At 41.2% G+C, this 22149-nt stretch overlaps 1 protein-coding gene across 2 annotated transcripts in view; it reads right to left on the bottom strand.

Annotated features, from left to right (window-relative positions):
* The window catches only part of myripb (myosin VIIA and Rab interacting protein b), a 131759-nt gene that overhangs the window by 65787 nt on the left and 43823 nt on the right, over positions 1 to 22149 (bottom strand). For both annotated transcript variants that reach the window (XM_030078842.1, XM_030078843.1), the window contains exon 3: positions 2674 to 2895. In XM_030078842.1, coding sequence (XP_029934702.1) covers positions 2674 to 2895 — 222 coding nt within the window. The remainder of the gene's footprint in view (positions 1 to 2673; positions 2896 to 22149) is intronic.

Below are 22149 nucleotides of genomic sequence, written 5' to 3'. Positions count from 1 at the left end.
CAACAACAGAATCCCTCAGAAAAATATATTTTTTAATAAGCCTGCCAAAATGACTGATGCTGCAAATGCTGATAGGAGATAATATTAATGAAAATGTTTTATGTAAGTAATGTTGTATGCACTACGGTGCATCCCCGTCACTGAGGTTGTACTTCATTTATTCACATTTGAAGACAACATGACTCTTATTTTCTGTCTTTATTCAACATTTGTTGGCACATCAAGAGAAAAACAAATCACAATGACAAATTACTTTCTGCTACAGTTTATTAATGGCAGTGTGAATCTCTTTTAAACTCACAGCGTACACAGATATTCATTTAGAAAGCAATCTTCCTTACTCGGTAGTTATTTCCAAGCGGTTACAGTCTGTTTAACAGCTAATCAGTGGTTTTCTTGACAATATCATCTACCCTGACAGTGGTGACGGGCATATTCAAAATAGCATTTGTGGCTTCCCTAGCCTCCAGCGCATGCAAGCTCTAAATCACTGTTTCAACCGACACAGCTCCACCCAGAGAGAGTAATTCATGCTAAGACCAGATTTAAGCCTGTTTAATGCGCTAATGAAAAGTGCTGTATTTATATGTAGCTGGTAGACGGCAATGTTGTGACATCAGGCCCATCTGTGACTCAGTCTAAACCCCTAATGAGAACATTACTGAGCCTCAGGCGGAGAGAAACAGAGAGAGAGAGAGAGAGAGAGAGAGAGAGAGAAAAGGGGGGGTGTGACAGATGATTGATGCAAACCTTGCCACCTCTTTCTACTACTATTATCCCTTCCTCATGTCCTCTAGCCTTTCTTCCCTCCTCCTTCATGTTCTCCTCCTCCTCCTCCTTGTCTTGTGCACCAGGACTCAGCGGGTCTAACTCAGTCCGCCATGCAGCAAAAATCAATCAATGACAGAGAGAGAGAGAGTGAGAGAGATAGAGAGAGAGAGAGAGAAAGACAGAGAGAACGCGGGATTCAAAGGAAGAAAAGGGACATCTTCGGATGGCTTCGTCATGCTCTGTAATCCCTTCCAGCGCCACCTTCTCCCACTGACTTCAAAATGCACCACCACACACTTCACACACCACAACATCCCTTCTATCTTTTATTGCCTTCTTTCTTTTGATAACACACCCCAAAGCTTGCTCTTTCAGGTATAAAATCCAGCACAAACCCACACACACACACACACACACAGAGCTGGTGTATCATATTAGTTTTTTATGAACACATTAGCTCCACCAGCAGAGGCTCAGGTGGTGGAAACATGACAGTTTGACTGTCAGCTCAAGGCAACACTACATATAGACTCGCTCAAACTGACTCGAGGAATCTTCAAACACACTGATGCACGCTCTGTAAGACAAGTGCGCACACACACACACACACACACACACACACACACACATTCACACACACAATATCCTGAGCTTGCAATACACACATGAATCCACCATACACACACACGGTCAGACCTACACACTCCAGCATAGCGTAGTAGTATCTCCAACACCCCACCCAGCCCTGAGAGAGCTTCGTGCTCATCCAGTAGTGAGTCAGGGTTACTACAGCCTCTCAAAGCTGTGGACAGGCACGCATGCATAAAAAGCCTTAATCAATACACACACACACACACACACACACACACACACAGAATTGTGATACACATATGCAAATACAACCAGCTGCAGCACATTCTCCCGCCTCTTACGTGCCACAGATTGTTTTCCGTTGTTCTGTGAATGACAAACGTGCATCCCCTGCTTCCTTTCCCTAAAATCCCCTTTTCTGATTTCCCTTGTGGCAATGGCTGTGATTGCAAAACAAACAGAAAAGGGCAAAAAAAAAAAAAAAAAATCAAGACAACAGTGATTTCATACTAGAAAGGAATGAGAGTTGCGTGTCGAAAAAGTGAATCCCTGGAGTGTAAAAAGAAAAATTAAATCAAACTGAAAAAACATCACATCTGATGATTCCTGCCCTGTTTCGATGTCTCTCTCTGTTTCTGTGTAGGTCCGTCTCTCCGTCTCTTTATCCAGCAGTGTACTCATTCTCCTCTACAGGTTTAGCCCACCATCCATATACATACAAAGAAATAAATACTTATACTACACATCACATATCTCCTCACACCTCCATCTCCTACTGTATCTTCTCTCTCTCCCACTGGTCCAACATCTTCCCTCCTCTCCTCTACAACTACCAGAGCTGTGATCAGTGATCAGGTCTCCCCCTCCCAAAAAAAGGTAAAATAATAATAATAATAATAAATGTATAAATGTATATGCATGCACATTTTCTCCATTAGAAATTAATGGGATTTATGTATTATATTGTCCAAAAAATGAAATCCTAGAAAAACCCATGCTTGCAGTATTGACTGCTTTTAGCATCCCGGTCCCTCGCACCACACAAATCTTCTCAAATAACTGTCCGCTACAATGCACCTGTTCCTTCCACCTTCTCTCTTTTTTGCCACATCTGTCCCTGTCCCCCTCTTGCCCCATCCCAATCTCTCCATTCCTCAGCATTCCCAATCTTCTCTCTCATCTCCACTTTACAAATCCACTGCTTGCCTCCTATCCCTTTTCACCCCATCTGTACTATGTATCCCCATTCATGCCTCTGTCTCGCGCCGCCTGTGTATGTGTGAGTATAAACGTGTGTGTGTACACACTGACCTGCCCTTCTGGCATGCGGAGCAGAGCCAGGCTTTGTCCCTCTTGCTGTAGGTGCGGCAGGTCTTGCAGACGTTGTACTGGCAGTCCAGGCACTGGCGCTTGGGGTTGAGCAGGAAGGTGAAGGGCGCGCAGCAGCGGATGCAGCAGTGTTCGTTGAAGCGGTGCTGCTTGGAGAGGATGGAGCATCTGCTGCCTTCCTCCGCCAGCTCCTGCTTCATCTCACTGAAACCGAGAGGTAGAGAGAGAGAGAGAGAGAGAGGGGAGGGAGATAGAGAGAGAGAGAGAGAGAGGACATGAGGGGGAGGGGGAGAGAGAGAGAGAGAGAGAGGCAGAGCGTGGTGAGCGTTTGGTCGAGAGGTGGAATGTGAAAACGGCAGGGGACGGCGATGTGGAATAATTGGAGATGCTGTGACAAATGAAAAATTAAAAGGGGGGGCAATAAAACAGGAAGGAGGGGATGGTAAGGAGGCGGGGGAGAGGGGTGTTATGGGTAGACAGAAACACTTCTCTGCTCCTTCTCTCTCTCTCTCTCTCTCTCTCTCTCTCTCTCTTTCTCACACTGATTCTCTGGAATTAACGTGATGGCTGACATTTCAATTTGGGAGAACCTGTCATTCCTTGTTTGCCAACATCAGTCAAAACACAATGAGCCCAGGAGAGCACGGCACGCACGTCTTTTGCATCCTCTAATCGCAAACCGTAGTACTTTTGTTTTTTATGGCATGGGTGGCATTATGAAGATGATGATAATGATGACAAATTGGCACAGCGCTAAATGGTGCTGAAGTTGAAGGTGACCTGCTGGAGTGATCTCACACGCTTCGGCGCTGTGCTGAATTTGAAACAGGGTGAGCCTATATGATCCTCCTGGAGAGCCGTTTAACATCCTGTGACTCCAGTCCACAAACTACAGGCACACAGAGCACACTGAGGACACTAAGAACTATTAGGATTGTTGATCTCAATATTTATCCAAAGCTTATTTAAAAAGGAAATGAAATGTTCATCCCGCGACCTTTACGAGGATAAGCGGTTTGGAAAATGAATGAATGAATGAATGAATGACATGTTCATGCATATTCCACACAGAAGCTGCCCAGACAAATATACAATAATCCAGTCCAATAACAAAATACAAATCATTGTGTAGCACTATTTCTGTATTATCTAACAGGGATTTCAAACTTTTTTATGGTCCAAATTCCCAAGTTGATCCCTATTCAGAGTGATTAATGTTAAAATGTCATTCATATATATTTTTTGCATTGTAGCAGTTTCTAGTGAATTCATTTACAGGAAATGAGGTATTGATGAACAGACTTAATCACCAGCTACTTTGGTAATGAAATAATCATTTTGAGTCATTTTTAAGAGAAAATTCTCTGATTCCAGCTTCTCAAATGTGAATATTTTCTGGTTTCTTTAGTCCTCTGTGACAGTAAACCGAATATCTCTGGGCTGTGGACTGCTGGTTGAGACAAAACAAAACATTTGAGGACGTCACCTTTGGCTCTGGAAAATTGTGATCAACATTATTCACCTTTTTAGGGACCAAACCACTCTATTAATCTATTAATCAATTAATCTATTATCTATTCATCGATTAATCTATTAATCAAGGAAATAGTAAATAAATTACTTAATAATGAAAATAATTGTTAGCTGCAGCTCTAAAACTACTAAAAATAGTCCATCTTAACAGGCCATTAGGTCTCATATTCATTCATATTAAAATTGTGTTTTTTGTTCGAACAGGATTCAAAAAATGTTTGAGTAGATAATCCCACTTATTTCCAGATTTTTTAATGAATCAAGTGTCATTTTCTTCATACTAGTGGGCTAACCTGCCTCCTTCTGCCTTGTTTCAACATATTTGTGCTTTTTCTAAGACAAGATCCTGAACCAAGTGAAGCTGCATTGGAAACAAGTGGGATTATCTCATCTAATTGGTTGCTTTTTATACCTTTTTTTAAAAAAAACTAGATTTAAACACTAAATGAGATTAATAAAGCAGTGCAGTGTAGTTAACTAGTAATATTGACATTTTCAAAGCCCGACACCCAGCGAGACACTGGGTAATGTGAGTTGTCGTTGTTAGGCAGCCGGGCTACCTGAGGCCAGCGCTCTACTACTCAAATAAATTATGTATGTATGAGCTTTTCCTCCATAGGATTTGTGCTGACTGAGCAGCGCACCACACAGACAGAGGCCACAATCAATTATGTAATGATTTGCATTCATAACGTATCCCAACACAAAAAAACAAACAAAAAAACATCTTAGTTAGTCTCATGTCTGGCCATAAAATCTTATTTTTCTTAAAACAAGTATCTCGCTTGTTTCCAATACTGAACAACTTGTTTCCACAATTTTCATGTTTCCAGTGTTGTTTTCTTGGTTGGTTGCTCTGCCTTCTTCTGTTCCCAGAAAAAAATCCTAAAAACAAGTGGGATTATTTCATCCCAATGGCAGAGTTTTGCACAAACAAGATTTTCAGAGTTAATATGAGACTAAATGACTTGTTAAGATGAAGGTATTTGCAGTGCCGTGAACACTGCACTCTTTGTGTTAATGCGTAATACATTTCAAAGTGGAAGAGGCGAGTTCAATACATCTATCCACATTTACACAGCTACCTATCAGTTTCCACCAGGTGTAAATGCAGGTTTAAATGCAGGGAGCGAGCTGTTTCTGGGAGGGCGTGAGCTCAGCTCCCATGGTCAGAGTGAATTATTCAAGCCGTTCCTCTGCCCTCGTCTCCTGGTGGACTTACACTACACACAGGTTACAGCCTACACTGCCTTCGCTGATCCTCACAACACACACCAGCCTTGTATAGCATGCGCTCAACACACAAACATAGCCCACTTGATGGAGGGTGAACTGTTCTTTCGACTATCAGTGTGTGTGCGTGTGTGCATGTGTGAGTCAGAATGCATGTATGAATGCCTGTGCCACCCTTCCCCCAACCCTTTGCCCTTCACACACACACACACACACACACACACACGTATATGAAATGGTTTGTTCATCTTGTTAATATCCTCTGACTAATGATGCATATGAAAAGCAATCAGCGAGGCAGCAGAGGATCTGAGGAGCAGCAATAATAACTTAGGGAAAAAGGAGATTGCAATGCCCCTACTGGCCACGCACACACACACATACACACACACACACACACACACACACACACACACACACACACACACACACACATATAAATATATATATAATACACACAGTCAATTCAGAATATGCAGTATTCAGCAGATGGTTTGATATAAGCTTTTATCTGCTGTATATGAATTCAGCATCCTCAGTTGGCTATGGATCTCCCTGCTGATTTTGCTAGGGGAGGAGGGATTCTGTGGCGTGCCCGTGTGTGTGTGCCCGTGGGTGTGTATGTGTGTGCGTGTGTGTGTGTGCACATGTGCCTAAGCATGCATGGTTCCTCATTGTGCATCATGCCTCTGGGAAATGAGCCTCCCAGTCAAATTACAAAAGTAAAAAAAAAAAAAAAATCTCACCAATATAAATCTCACAGATATTCATTCCTTCTCTGAGCTATAACATCTGGTCCAACAAAGATCCATAACATACAAACAAGACCAAAACAGAAATTGAAATCTAAGCAACCAAAACATGATGCAGCATGGGAAATTATTTTACATCACAATATCTCAAAGATGTCACAGCATGGAAATAATTTCCTTCTCTGCAGATTAGGATCAGGATCCATTTCTGTGCCTCTGTGTGTGTCTGTGAGAGGGCTTTAATGAACAGCCGAGCCAGATAATAGCCAGCTCAGTATGGCCATTTGATTAAATGAGTAGGCAAACATACACATACACCCAAGGACAGGGAGGCTTGTCATGCCTGGAGTCCCCTCGCATTAACTCACACCTCTGTTAATAAGGCGTGAGAAACAAAGTCCTCCAGTGACACCCACACACACACATACACACACCAACACACACCAACACACACACACACACACACACACACACACACACACACACACACACACACACACATATACACACACAGATCCCAGTCATGGCTGTAGAGCCATGTGGGTCATCCAGGGGCCTGCAGGCCACAGCCAGCTCACTAGCAATGCACCCAGTCACACTTTATTAATAACCAAATGCCTGTTAGCGCTACATAATTTATAAAGTTAACAGGCATTTATTGATTTTAAAGTTAATTCTTACCATTTAACACTGAACTAGACAGAGCTAACATCCACACTAGGGGTGAGTGATAAAGACTTAAATGTGTGTGATAAAATATCACAATATTTCAGGGTAATTTGTGGTGACAATAGCCTATTCAATATATTTCACCATTTTTAATCTAGTTAATTCTTCACCTTAATTTAGTGTTTCCTCTAAGTCTTACCATCTCACTGCACACACAACGGCTTACCTCGCTCCCCTTTTTCGGTCATTCTCTCCCCATGTTTTTTTAGTGTGTGAGTCTGTTTTCATGCCAGCCAGCTGAGATAAGTTTGTTGTTAATGACATATCAAAGCCATCAAAATAAACATGGCACAGAATGACACTTCCTTTGTCCAATAATCTCTAGTATTAAGGCATTTAAGGTGCATAAAGGCAGCTCATTTTCATACCCAGCCCCATATATACTGCTATATCGTGAGCAATATGATTTCTAATAAATACAGGCAACAATAGCAGATGATGGTTCAATGATGTTCTGAAAATACTTGGTTTCAGAGGGAATCTACAGGTTGAATAGGTGTTGTTCTAACAAATGCTTCTTTGACCATATGAGTGGTCACAAATTAAGTTGACAAAGCTTACTTTACATGGAGGTAGACACAAAAAATTTGCATACATACATAAATGTTACATACACTTAAAGACAGATGCAGACAAAAGCTTCTATTTGTATATTTGCATATATATATAAATTCAAGGAAAATCCTCATAGGTATGCATGTGAGGGTGTGTTTGCACTGTGCATCAGAGTGACTGACTGAGAGATGAGACAGAGAGAGAGAGAGTGTAAGAGCTTCTTGAGTTCAGCCCCCAAATCAATTTCTTTTCTCCTATGGGAAGGAGTGAGTGGCAGCCCATAAAGTTAATTTGACCACAAACTTAGCAACACAAAAATACACAGGGGCAAGACAAGAATAATGATCAGCACAATGTAATTTCAGTCCAATTGTCTATAATCGCCCGCTGGGACTCTGTTAATGGAGGTAGCCTGGACTGAGAGGTGAACTGAGGACAAAGACGTAAAGCATCTGAAATGACCTGCAAGAGAATCAGTAATAACCACAGATGAGACTGAATTCCAGACAAAGACCGACAATTTTATTGCCAGAATAAGAGAGAGAGCTGCAACATTAGACTGACAAGCATGAGCCCATATAAGCCTATGTTTATGTCCAGTTACGGCACGTTTGAGTAGTGGGTAAGCAGTCCCAAAAAAACGACAGTTTTTCATGCAATTTAACCTGCTTGTAAGATTATAAGGATTGCTCAGTTTCTCAAGCACTGGTCATGGCTACATAACATCACCGTCCACATTAAATTCAGCAGCTGGCTCTGGACCATTTACCAGTAAAATAAAGTTTTGTGGCTGCTGGAAGTTTGTAAAAGTCAAACTACTGCAGGATATTAAAAAACTATTGATTATGGAGATGAGTGCCTGCAGTGTACTGGTCATGGCTACAATGGGTGTAAGAAGGGAACAGAGCGCACACAGCTGAATGCTAATTCAGCTTAAAGTCAGGATGACATGATATGTGGTGAGCTTTATAATGATATATTGGCTGTTTATGACAGCTTGTCACTCCTGGCAAATATTATTTGCGTTGAAGATCTATTCACTCAGCGCTATCAACCCCCCTCTTTCCCTCTTTCTCTCTCTCTCTCTCTCTCTCACACACACACACACACACACACACATACTTTCCATCTCCTCTGATCCTTCTTTCTCACTCTATCTCTCTCTGGTGGCAATCTATTAACCTATAGTTAATTCTCTCTCTCTCTCTCTCTCTCTCTCTCTCTCTCTCTCTCTCTGTGTGTGTGTGTGTCTGTCTCTCTCTGTCTCTCTCTCACTCTCTCCCACTAACTCTCTCTATCTTTCTCTCTCTGTCTCACTCTCTCATTCTCCCCCACTCACTCACTCTCTCTCTCACTCGCTCTCTCACTCTGTCTCTCTCTCTGTTTCTCTCTCACTCACTCACTCTCACTCTCTCTCTATCTGTCTCTCTCTCACTCGCTCTCACTCTCTCACACTAGCTCGCTCCCATGTCCCACCCTAATCTGTCTGTCACAGGCTAAAGTGAGGTTAAGGTTATGGTAAGCTTTGTAATCAAGTTTTAGGTAAAAAGTGTTTCGAGGCTCAGCTCTGCAGCTCAGCCAGAAAGCAAAAAGCATCCCAGATCCTTTAAGTGATGGATCTCTCTCTCTCAGCAGCTGCTCTCCTGTTCAGTGGAGCGGGAGGAGCTGCGGTTCTCACTCTGATGGACTGCTTCCAACACACAGTTAAATAGCTACGCAATACTCCAGTGAAATTCAGTATAATAAATCAATCTGGTTGCAATGTAATTAGTATTGTGATCGAGAAAAAACATGTCAGTATTTTCAGTGATCAAGAGTCTAAAGCTCATTGACAAATGTTCACAAATGTTTCATGAGCCTTGTAGCCTTTTGAATTATTATTTTGATTGTGAGAAAAAATCAAATAACTGTTTTACATTTTTCATAAATTGCATAAATACAGTTGAGTGCAGATTTGTATGTGGCTGCCCACGTGAGAGGGTAGAACAAGTACACAGTCACATTTGATTATAGTACATATTTGCAGTACAAATGGTTAATTCCATACAAATACAAAGGAAAAACGGAAATAGTTCCAAGTAATTCCTAGTGTATGTGATGATAATTAATTCAAACTACAAGTAGATCAGAATAAGACCCATCTGATGAATGCAGTTTAATGATTTATACAGTAAAACACAAAGTTTCATACCAAAACCATGCAGATCTCCACCACTGGAAGCTTCTCTGAAGAAATGGCGTCTGGCATATTCATTACTGGATATATTCTTTCATTACTGAAGTCATTTTTGGAAATAGTATAGTGCACATCAAATAACAATCACGCTGAGAAGAACATTTTTATAAATATTAATAGTATTGTGAAATCAAATTTTCCATTTCTCGATGGATGATGCTGTTTACCTCCAGACTTCATGATACGCCGCAAGGCCCTGCTTTCCGACTACAGAGGGCAGCACGATCCAATACGTAGATGAATGAGAATGAATTACTGAACAAACAGTAAAGGATTCTGAAAATGTAATAGCTCCAGGTAAACACCACACAATGTTTCTGAAGTTCATTTACACTGCACATGGATTATTCATCATTGTAGTGGCATCCACTCTTGTACTCAAGAGTACAAAAGCACACACATACTTGTATACAGACATACACACCTATAGTGTACAGCGTGATGCGTATAAAATATACCCTATGGCACAGCATGACATGCATGGATCGTCCTTGTGTCTCTGTGTGTGTTTGTGTGCGTGTGTGTGTGAATATATGGTACACCCATGTTTACAAGCGAGTGAATGTGGGAATAAGCTGCCTCAAAGTGCCAAACCCTACAATCAAGAAGACAGAGGGACACAAAGAAGACATTTCTTACTGAAGGAAAGTGAGAGAGGCGCGTTAGAATAATGTTAACCTGGGGTCAACACAGCAGAGGAGAAGATCCTGGTGAGGAAAAAAGAGAAAGAGAGAGAAAATACAGTACCATATCACTAAGTCTTTGATCAGCCCTTTGATCTGTCTGCTGCAGTGGAAATCAAAAGGACCAGCATCCACAACTCCAGACCAGTAAACCCATACAGACAGTGTGTGAGTATACTTGCCAACTATCCCAATATTCCCAGGAGACTCACATCTTCCAAGCTCCTACTCCAGTGATCTCCACTGCTGCTTATTTTTCCAGATTTTCTCCCACATTTTTAGCGAATATAAATAAATCTGCACATTTACTCAATTTGTGAGAAATAGTAACACCAAAAGAAACTGAATCTTACAATATACTATCAGTGCTGGTCAACAAAGTGCTCATGGTTAACCTTATTAGCAGTTCTCACTTCTGATTATTTCCATCTTCACTGAAAACACCGTTGTCATTTGGCTGTGAGTCAAACACAGTCTCACATTCAGATGATTTGTTTTTTCTGCTTGACATGAAAATCAGTGTCATGTTTACAGTCTAGCAGTGTGATATCCAGGCACACCTTTACGTTTTATCTGTGGCTCCCATGTGGCACATGACTGGTATGGTAATACTGTCATTTCACCAGCTGTAAACGTGTGAGATGAATTCCCTCCGTTTTCATTACATTATGTAAGGCCTAATAGTGAAATAATGCGTCATTTTCCGAATTCATAGTTTTGATGCAGGAAAACTGCAGATGCAGTATTTGTACAGTATTTTAAAGGGATGTGCATAAAAATTAACTGGAATGCAGGAAATAAATGCGTGTGTGTATGTGTGTGCGTGTGTGTGTGTGTGTGTGTGTGTTTGTGTGTGTACTCAGGGTGTTTAGGATCTCCGATGAAGCTCACAAGCTCAGAAATGAAATATCTCAGTAGTCAGTCATCCGATATTATTGGCTGATACTGGCCTATCACAGTTATATCGGTATCATACCAGTATTGGCATATGATGATATACATGAAAATGTTTCTAGAAATTTTAAAGCTTGAGTGAAGATACCAGCAGAATATGAAACAAGACTCGACCTAAGGAATCCATTTGTATAGCATGTCTTGCTGGGTTGTTGGCAAGGTGGCCAAATATCGCTCCAAAGTTAAGCAAAGTTTTGGCAAGGGAAATTTAGCGTAGCTATTTTCAAACGGGTCCCTTGACCTCTGACCTTCAGATATAATAAAATGGGTTCTATGAGTATCCACCAGTCTCCCATTTGCAGACATACCCACCTTATGCTAATCCTATGCAGCTTGGGGCATAAAACATGCAGTTTTTCCATGCAGTGCAAATTCTAAAATGGTGTATTTGTACATACTGGGGCCTAATTGGGTTGACTGGAAACCAGGAAACCAATTTTATACATGTTAATCAGGTTTTTTTAATTTTATTCTTAACTCAAATGGTCAGCAACTGACTGATTTTTAATAGTACTGATGCTTATTTGGCAATTTACTGATTCTTTATTTTCCCAGTTATCATTTCTAGAATAGAATTGGCTGACAGTGTATAATAATGTTGAATATTCTTTAATAAAGTAATTTGTTTAAGAAAGCAGCCCTCTGAACACCTTTGCATAGTCATATCAGTGTAAAATCCACATAGAAAAGGTCTACTTTCATTCCAGCTCAAGAACTCACTATATTGGCTGACATATCAGAAATCAGTGACTTTTCCTTTCTAAAACTGGTATCACATCAGTCTCTAAAATGACATATGGGTCTGGCACTAGTATGGAGTTACATTATTGTGTCAGCTCCACTACAGTACATTTGTAGACAGGATGTTTTCTGCTGAGATGCTGTAGCGTTGACGAGTTGTTGTGGCACACAAGTTCCACTTCACAACAGAAAGACTGTACTGCATTTTCTTTTGGTTAAAGTTTGAAATGGCTCCTAAGTTTAGACACTCTGCTGTTTTCTAGACAAGCCTGTCTCTTCTCGCTGTTCACTTGTTTCCTCTCCCTTCCTCTGTCTTGCTATCATAGTCTGCAACTCGCACAGTCATATCATGTTTGTGTCACAGTAATTATCATCTGTGCACTTTGCAGTCTGCTGTATAGAGTTCAACAGAGGAAATGAAGCTTTGAGGCAGAGAATTTGAATCGAGGATTTCTAGTAATCAAATTATTCGAGTTCCTTGAGGAATCATTTCAGCCCTAATTGTAGCCTCATGTCCGTTAGTCTTGGTAAGGCTCCAATCTGCACCAGGCTGAAAGCATTTTTGCGAAAAGACGAAATTATGGTTCAATCACAGCACGGAATTTGCATTTGGACTCCAACTGGATGAATGTGAGTTACACAGTTCATTCAACTTGCATGCCAGCTCCAAGGGAGAGCAGAGCAGACCACAGTAGACATCTCCGCTCTCTCTCTTTCTCCTCTGCAATGCAGTGGGGGACGGGCACGTGGGCTATAAATTTGGAGGTAGTGGGTTATTGGCGCTCAGTTATTGGGGTTGCCTGCAAGCTGTTGATTAAAGTGCAGGTGTAGGCCGGGTGGCAAGCTGAGAGGGACAGCATCTCACAATTTGTATGGAGTCTTCTAACTGGGGAACACATCTCTCCTTTCTAGGTCAAAGTGTATCTGGAAATGCATGCAGTACTAGTGGCATATACATTTTTGAACCTTCTTTAAATAGTCAAATGGGCACTGTTTCAGAACAATGTGCAGGAAAGTCTGGACAAGAAAAGATGTATTTCCAGGAGTAACACCTTACCTCTAAGTATCTGAGATGTCTTCATACACTAAAACCGATCCATCTGGTGCTCCGAGTAGGTTAAAATCAAATGCTTAAATTTTGTGAATCAGTTTTCGACTGAAGTCCTAACAATTGAACTGTCAACTAAGAGCTGATAACCCTCAGACATGTGCTGGGCAGGCACCGGAAGGCTACACTCACTCTACAGTTGCAGGCACTCAAAGTGTTTTGTATTGCCTCGAGAAAAAGATTAGAAACCTGTCTAACCAGACTCTCCAGCAGGCTGATCAGTGCTAAAAACACTTCCACACCGCACTGTGCATTTTATATGACTGCAAATGTGCATCAGCACTCCAGCTCAGAGAGGTTTGATAAATAGGAGCTCTGATCGGTTCCAGAAAATCAGTAAATCTGAGACAGTGGAGGAGACATTAGAGATTCGGCCAAACAAGGCAATTTCCTCCAACCAAAAGGTTGAGTGACTTGAAAAGATGCCAAGATAGTGTAATCACCACAGTGTGTCATTTTCCTCCAAGCACTCCTGGCTGACATCTGGATGACTCCTCCATTAACTCTTCCAGGTTACTCATTCTAAACAAAAAGCAAGCCAGAGTTTCCCCTGGAGTTTATTGTCAAAAAAATGGTTGGAGATCATTTTCATTCATTAGTTCTTATTTAACTTTTGTGTAACCAAGAAGTCTTAGATAATAAAGAAAGGTCCTTTTGAACGGATATCTAGCCAAGAAAGCAGCAAACACAAAATACAAAACAAATTATGCATCAGCAAAAACACAGTCAAAATAACATAAAAGCTAACCTGCAATGTCAAAAATAACATTATTAAAGCTAAAACGCAGTAAACAGTAAAGGCAGAATTTCCCTTTAGCAATCTTTTAAGTGTGGACAGAAATCCTTAAATTTTAAATTCTTCTGCAGTACATGAAGGGTTGTTTGCCTAATTCACTTTGGACCTGGGGGGCAGACAGAATAAGTAATTCCTGTTACTAGAAATGGCCATTTCCACCAAGTAAAAGAGTGGAAGTGATAAAGGAGCAGACCAAGACTGGCACTGGCGTGTGCATGAATAAAAGTGCATGTGCACAAGGCGAGTCAATCAACCTGAGCATGCAGTACAAGGTAAAAAGATGAGTGAGAGCTTTGGAGTCAGTAATAAACATCAGTGCTCCATGATATATGTGATATATGGATATAAATCATTAAAGTGCCAGCATAAAACGCTCAATGCCTCAGTTGTCGTGGCTTTACACTGGACCCCGCTTTGGTTCTGGTGCAGTTTTTAGAGCTGAAATTTTCTTGCTGATACACTTTATTAAGATAAAAGGCTGGTTTTATCTCTGCACCGAGCCTGTAATTCTTTGAATTTAGAGGGGATTCTGGCTAATTTATACAGCATATACTTTTAATTATATTCAGTTTTCTTTATCAGCGCAGGCAGTGTCCTTGCTGTGGTGGTGTAGTGCTTTATTCATCCGCTGCATGAATAAAGAGGAAACAAGGCCTTGCTCTCATTTCTTTTGTTTCTCTCTCACTCTATTCCCTTCCCTTGTTTTTTTCTGTTGAATGTTAGGAGGTGAGTGGATGCTTCTCTCTCTCTTGTGTGCTCTGTTGAGGGATATAACCTGGGTATGCACAGGGAAGGTTATATAGCTCACCTCAACCACCTAAAAGAACACACATACACACACACACACACACACACACACACACACACACACACACATTCTCGGACTATTAGTAGTAGTAGCAACCTTTACGGCAACCCTGTAAAGCACAAGGAGGAAGCTGATCTGACATTCAAAGAGAACAGACTTCTGGGATTTATCTTTAGCAGTGACAGAATGCAACATCATAGCATAATATAAGTGTGTGTGTGTGTGTGTGTGTGTGTATGTGTGGGATGTGACATGGTGATATGTGATGTAGCCCTTGGTGTTTCAGTTGGAGTGGTCCTGGCTTGTGTGTGTGTGTGTGTGAGAGAGAGAGAGAGAGAGAGAGAGCATCTTTCAATCATGCATCCCTTCTTCCTCAGTGCAAATGCATATTTTTGTAACTGTACGAATATATGTAACTGTATGAATATGTGCACACATCTGTTTGTTCACATGTCTATGTGCATGTGTCTATATAACAGAAGAGAGGGAAAAAAAACCTTGGCGATATTGTCCACAGGGACTCATTCCTGCAGCTTCCACGAAGCACACATAAAGACCTGCTCATTCTCTTCACATACATCACGTCCACCCTTCAGGCTTTCCAGCCCGTTGAGCTAAGTGGCATATTAGTAAACAATCTTAGAAAAAACACACACATATGCGTGCATGCATGTGCTGTACATACTGATGGATGAGCACTTACCATCATGCATGCACAAGCACAAAAACACACACAAAGACATACATATAAGCTATGTTTCGTGACTGATGGTGCTGTCCCTGTAGGGGCACTAAAGCACAGTGCAAGTCAGTATCCTCCTGATACACACCAGACATGGAGAGAGAGAGAGAGAGAGAAAGAGAGAGAGAGAGAGAGGAGGGAAGTAAGAGGAGAATGATGTCCATAAGATGCCTTTCAATCACAGACTTCACATCTCATATACTTGATGGTGTAGTAATGATGTATGAAATTTTCAAAGTGAGTCTCAACATCAACCAGATTTACAAAATGACAGGATGATACTGACAAATCAATTAAATCAGTTCACGTAAAGGAAAATTCCACCTTAAAATACATTAAAGCTCTTTAAAAACAAGGGTCAGTGACTTATGTTACATTTGCGGTGCTTTTTGTTGCTGTAATTTCATTTTGTCTTGGTAAAAATCACTATATACAATGTCCATGCAGAGCAGCTGCAGCTACAGTGAAGCTTAATGGGGGGAAAAAGTGTGCTGTCCCTCCTCTATGCTAGATTTCTAACTGTATGTTTAGATCACTACAAAGAGGCCCTGGTGTTTTTAATTTTAGGGATTGGAATTGAAACCTGACATGAAGTATTTCTGTTTTAGATTCCTGATTCCTTTCCTATTAAACACCATTGCAGCAGCTGTGCTGTGATGTAGCCTACTAGTTAGCCACAGAATAATAAAAATACAACATCAAACGACAAAATGGCCCCAGAAACGCAATTAAAATCGCCAATCTGAGGTTTTAAATAGTATTACTGTGTTTTAGACAAAAAAATTCCTTTAGTAATGTGGTATAGCTGTAATCATCTATGTCACTCAAAGCGTTGCATATTGTTTCAACATGCCTAACCATCTTTCAAGAAACAGCAAATAAACCCATTTAGCCTCTTGGAAAAGCCCTGATGAACTGTCATAATGTAAGCAGCTGAGCTTTGCATTAGATATGATTGTATGTGTACATACTGGTTTTTAGGCCACTTACAACATTACATGACATACATTACATTACGTAAGGTGATAAAATGATTAATTTCATTCATTTAATTCCGTAAAAATAAACATAATTCAATTAAACCGAAAGATGCTTCCTTTACTCAAGGTCAGCTCTAAATACATGCATTAATAAAGTTATTTAAGGATATGCATATGCTAGATGTGCTAATATTGACATGGCCGAATGCATTTTTAATGATGAGTTTACCCACAGCTTCACAGCAAAGCCACAGCAATTATTAAAAGCTATATGCAGTAGAGGAACCAATTATGCGCAGCTTCCAGGCGGATTATCAAACTGGCACTGGTTTAGAGTAACTTGATGCTCACTATTAATGGTTTCCCTCTTCCTTTCATCTTCCTCGCTCAGCTCGGCGAGTCTCCATACCCTCTCCAGTCTTGTCCCTCCCACTGCTTTATGTCTCTGTTTGCCCTTGCATCCATTCTCTTCTCACCACTCTCTTTTCTCTCTCCCTCAACTGTCTTCTACCCTTCTGTACTTTGTCACTTTGTCTTTTCCTTTCCCCTCTGACACACTGGTCTCTCGTTGCTGCCTGTTCAGCCCGTGTACCATCAGCCCCTGCCTCTCTGCCTGTCTTTATTTTTGCTCTACTCACCATCTCCTGTCTCCTTCCTACCTCCACTGAGAAAATATTTGGAGGACACTTTTGTCCAAATCACCTAACCTTGAGTGCATACATTTTTAGCGTGCAAGGTCCCAACAGGAAACAAAACAGAGCCCGGTTACTGACACTGTTAGTGTCATGCTTGACCCAACGAGCTTTACACAGCACCACTCTTTAGCCTCTCTATGGCCCCTCTCCCTCCTCTGTAAACTCCAGACTACAATGAAGCCTCTGGGCAATGTGGGGAGAGTTCTCACTGAGCCAACTTTGGCTGATGACGATTATCTAACAGGCCAATAATGAGCCCTCTCCTTGGGAAACTATCCAAGTAAAATGTGTGCGCCGCTGATAACGTTTTCCAATCAGGATGGCGTGCCTGCATAGCAACTATACGAGAAAATGTGAGGCAGAGAAACAGATAGAGACAGGGGGAACAAATGCATTTAGCGTGTTTAATGCAAACACAGCCAGGTGCTGAGATAATTCAGAAGTGATGAATTCAATTTTGTGTTTTTGAATTATTATTCTGACCCAATTTATCTTTACTGACAGATTTGATTCAAAGAGAAACGGGCCTACGGTATTTCATTTCGGCATGCCTTCCCTACAATGGGCTAAATCCCATTTCCCAGATAATGAAATAACAGCAGCCTGAAACATTTCCTCTTGACCTGAGGCCAAAGTTCATACAGGAGTCCACTAAATTAACTTCAAGACTTTAAAGATCTATTTCACATCCATTTGGGCCAAAGTATGAGGGATAAAGAAAATCGACATGGAACAATATTGCAAGGTAGGTGCAGCCAGAAAGCTGACAGCTTTTCTCAGTAGCTTTATGTTTGATTCTAAAGCCTTTACACCCATGTGCCTAATTTGAGCATTTTCTTACAGATGCAGCAGCAGGCTTCCCGCTCCCTTTCCAAAATTTGCTTTAAACAAGGACAAAATGAACCAGACCGTCCTCTAACTGTTGTTTTTTTTAGTTTGTTAATGTCATCTATAGTGGTTATTTGCATTAAAAACACTATTCAGTTGATTAGAAAATAAATGACTGTATTTTTATCAAAATAATTGCTTGGATGAAAAAACAGTTCTTGACATTAGTAATTTCAATTATGTTAGGAATTAGGAAATGAATATTAGGAAGTTAAACAGGTCATAATTCTCTCTCTAATATCTATTCATACTGCTGTGAAAACAACAAATCCTCCTTCAGACTATTTATTATTTTTGTATTTATTGAAGTTCCCATGGCAAAAACAGCATTCTCATTTTAATTGAATACAGCTTGATAACGTAAGTCAATGCAACATAACGATAACGAGGACTGCTATCGTTTCCAGTGTTGATAAAGCCGGAGCTGCGGCTCAGTGAGGCCCGGTTTTCGCTCCAACTCGGTGCCACTTATGGATACTCGTGTTCCTGTTCACACACAACAGGTGTTACTGCAGGCATGACCAGGGCAATGATGGCTACTGAGGGAACATTTCAGAGTCATTATATTTTTCATGGGTCTCGTGCCTCTGTCAACTCAGGGGACGACCAGTGATGATTAACAGTTACAGCAGGAGAAGAGACTCGGCTATCGTCAGCTCCTGTAGTGGATACACTGGTTGTAGCCAATAGAGATGTGCAGTTGATCCAATTTGTCATTTTCTCAGTGACAGGCAAATTAAAATAATGATAATATAATCCCTGAAGTCCCTTTTTGTTCCAGAAGCATCCTGTGGCAGATGTTTGTCCATCCCAAATACAATTTTTTTCTGTCCCTGGCATGACGGGATGCCCTTAGTCTCGCGGCTTCACCACATCTTGTTAAACGTACACTTTCCTATCTAGCTCTTCTAGATGTGGCTGTCAGAGACTGAAGTCGATTAAATTCAATTAATTCACTGTTCACACTTCACAAAGCTGACAAGTTTAAGGCTTTCCTGTTGCTGTGTTTTTTTCCTGTGCCACCTCCAAGTTGAAAAAACAAAAACAACAACAAACAACAACAACGGAACAAAGAAAAAATGGCTACATTACGACAAAAAAATAAAAAAAATTCAGAAGGTCTGCAATTTTATAAAAAATAACTTCATCATCGAGTCGGTTTCTAAGACCTATGAAATATTTAATAAGACTTTTTTAGGGCCTTAAACTGAGCTTATTGGATTTAAGACTTTTTAAGGACATGCGGAAACCCTGTCACAGCTTCACATTAATGTGTCAGTGTTGAGAAAGGCCAGATATGACTGCAAAGCTGAATGCTGCTGTGACCTTTTCAGACAAAGGTCAAAATATTGAATGACTGAGCTCAGACTTCAGATCAAAGGCTAGAGAAAAAGTCAGATGCATACACAAACTTGACAAAGACAAGCTCGGGTCAAAACTCTCATGAAAAAAGAAACACCAGGGAGCATCAATTCATTGTGTGGGAATCCTCTGCTCTTTCATTTTCTTGCGTATCAAGTGTCCAGGGAGGAGTTTGGCTGTGAACACTCTGCAGGGCCTCGTTCGTCCTCTCTACTTACACACCCTCAACTCCTTTAATCCATACTTCCATCCTTGTCACTCCTTTCTTCAACCTCCTAAATTGCTTTACTTCAGCTCCCATCATACCTCTCTCCTCCTTCCTTTCATCCGCTCCACTCCATTTCTACCGCTATCTAAGATTAGCCACAAAAGCCCTGCCACAGTAGCAGGCGCAGACTGTTCCTTACTTTGCTGACTAATCTGTTTTCACACAGGAAAAGCAAACCAAATATGCCAAGAACGCAGCTTAAGTGTCAACCACACCAGGGGATGCCAAGGAAGAAATAGGGGGGAGGGGTGTCAGCCAAGGTTTGGAAACAGTGAGGGCTATTTAGGAAGGCAGTTCTTAAGTAGATCTGGACACATATGCCAAATACCAGCATGACTATCCAGTAGAAAAGTGCTGCTTGCTGGGTATGGGGATGTGTTGTCAAGCCGTCACAAGGGAACAATGACACAGCCTGCAATATGCTGCAGCAGTCTGACCTCAGCCCATCATGATTCATATAGAGCGAGGCAGCGGTTACAGTAATTCCTGCGATTCACCATGCCCCCATTCCCACAAACTTTTTTTTTTTTGTATCTAAAAAGGTAACCCTTTTGACATGGTCCTCATCACGGTTGGAAACATCTAATCTCCAAAATGTCTAGTTTTCGAGCATCCAGAGAACAGCTTCAGTTTTAGATTTACTACTATGCATTTCTGAAATTTTACTACAGATGTTATAACGTCATTGGTCATAAAATCCTCTCCACCCATATCATGACCATGGAGCCTTCATTTCATCAGTTAATAGTAATATATGCCTTGTGTCATTTTGCACCTCTGATATGTCTCCTGAGGTATTCCCTCCATGGGGACAGCTCATTGTGTATTATCACACTCATACCACAGCTACTCTTGAACAATTAAAAAAAATCCAATATAGAAAGCTAATTAATTAAGTGATATGCTCTGAAAAAAAATCTGCCAGTACTACATTAATACAGCTCAGCCTGATGTCTGAGTAATGGAGCTGCTACCACTTTGCCAACATATGTAAGTATGACACACATCTGCACAAAAATGGCTGGCTAGTTAAGTATTGGTGGTGTTGTTATACGAATGTAAAAGGATCATATTGGTGTTTTTGAATGTTTGGCCCATTTACTGCAATTTTCTCACATTTTACATCACCACAAACTACTTTGCAAATCATGCGGGGGTACTAATGATTTCGCAACTTATGGCCAAAATCCGCCCACTCTGAAATATGAATTTTTGGCTGGTACACACACATTGTTCTGCATTGCTTCTGCAGCCAACAAAGTCATCGCCATTCATAAACCACAGAACTGATCTTTGGCTGTGTAAAGGAAAAATGTTGCCCTGGGGACTGTTCTCCAACAGAATGACGGTTTCATTCTGCCCAGTTTCAAGTCATCAAAACACAACAGTGCTGCTGCTTTTAGGAAAACTAACGTGGACGAACTTCATTACGGTGATGGAATACTTGTGTGAGGAAAGTATGAAGTCTATGAATGTTCAGCAATAAAGTTTATAGGACCTGCATGCATTGGTGAGCATCGACATAGCACAGTGGATTAAACTATGCTTGAGGTGTCCCAGTATAACAGACACTCTCCAGCCAATCAGATTCATGTATTCACAGGAGTTATTGCATAACAGCTGTAAAGGCACACTCAGTGTGTTGTGTGGTGTGTGGTGTTGTAGTAGTAGTGCTGGATACACTGGTAAAGCTCCATGGTGAGCTTCTGTATATTAAGAGGAGGCCTGGGACAGCCGCCAGGGAGCGAAGGGGCTATTTCTGCGGCAACAAAGACACAGAGCTACAGAGGAACATCGTTCATTGTATTCCCCTGTGATGAGAGGAGAGCTGCATGCAGGGGAAATAAAGAAGAATGAATAAGGAAAAAGACAGACAGAGAGAAATAATTAGGGCCAGACCAGGCAGAAAAGAGGAGGGAGTTATTTTTGGGATATGCCAATTCAATTACTGGGATGGGGTTTCGCCAGGGAACTGACATAATGGGGGCTCTGGGTTCTAGTCCTGACCAGGAAATCCTGATCCCTCAAACACACTGTGGCAGCTTGACTGTCAGCCATACCCCACCTACCTTAGAGTGCAGCCCGTCTGACTCTGTGTGTGTGTGTGTGTGTGTGTGTGTGTGTGTGTTGATGAGAGACAGCATACTCTACGTGGATCTTAGTTGACAGATTTGACACACATTGTCACATTACACCACACACATACATCCACCCACCCACACTCACACACAGATACACACACACATGTCAAGCACACTTCATTTTCAGGCCCTGAGAAGGCAGCCTTTGTCAGCCAGTGGTGATTTGGAGAGAGAGAAGGCAGAATATGGTATTGAATGAAGCAGACGAGCTATTGATTGCAGGCTGAGAAAGTGGGGGTATTTTGTAGGTGCAC

This window comes from Myripristis murdjan, chromosome 20 (genome assembly GCF_902150065.1).
Source record: "Myripristis murdjan chromosome 20, fMyrMur1.1, whole genome shotgun sequence".
NCBI lineage: Eukaryota > Metazoa > Chordata > Actinopteri > Holocentriformes > Holocentridae > Myripristis > Myripristis murdjan.
Note: the sequence above shows the minus strand (reverse complement) of the source record. Positions and strands in the feature narration are given on the sequence as shown.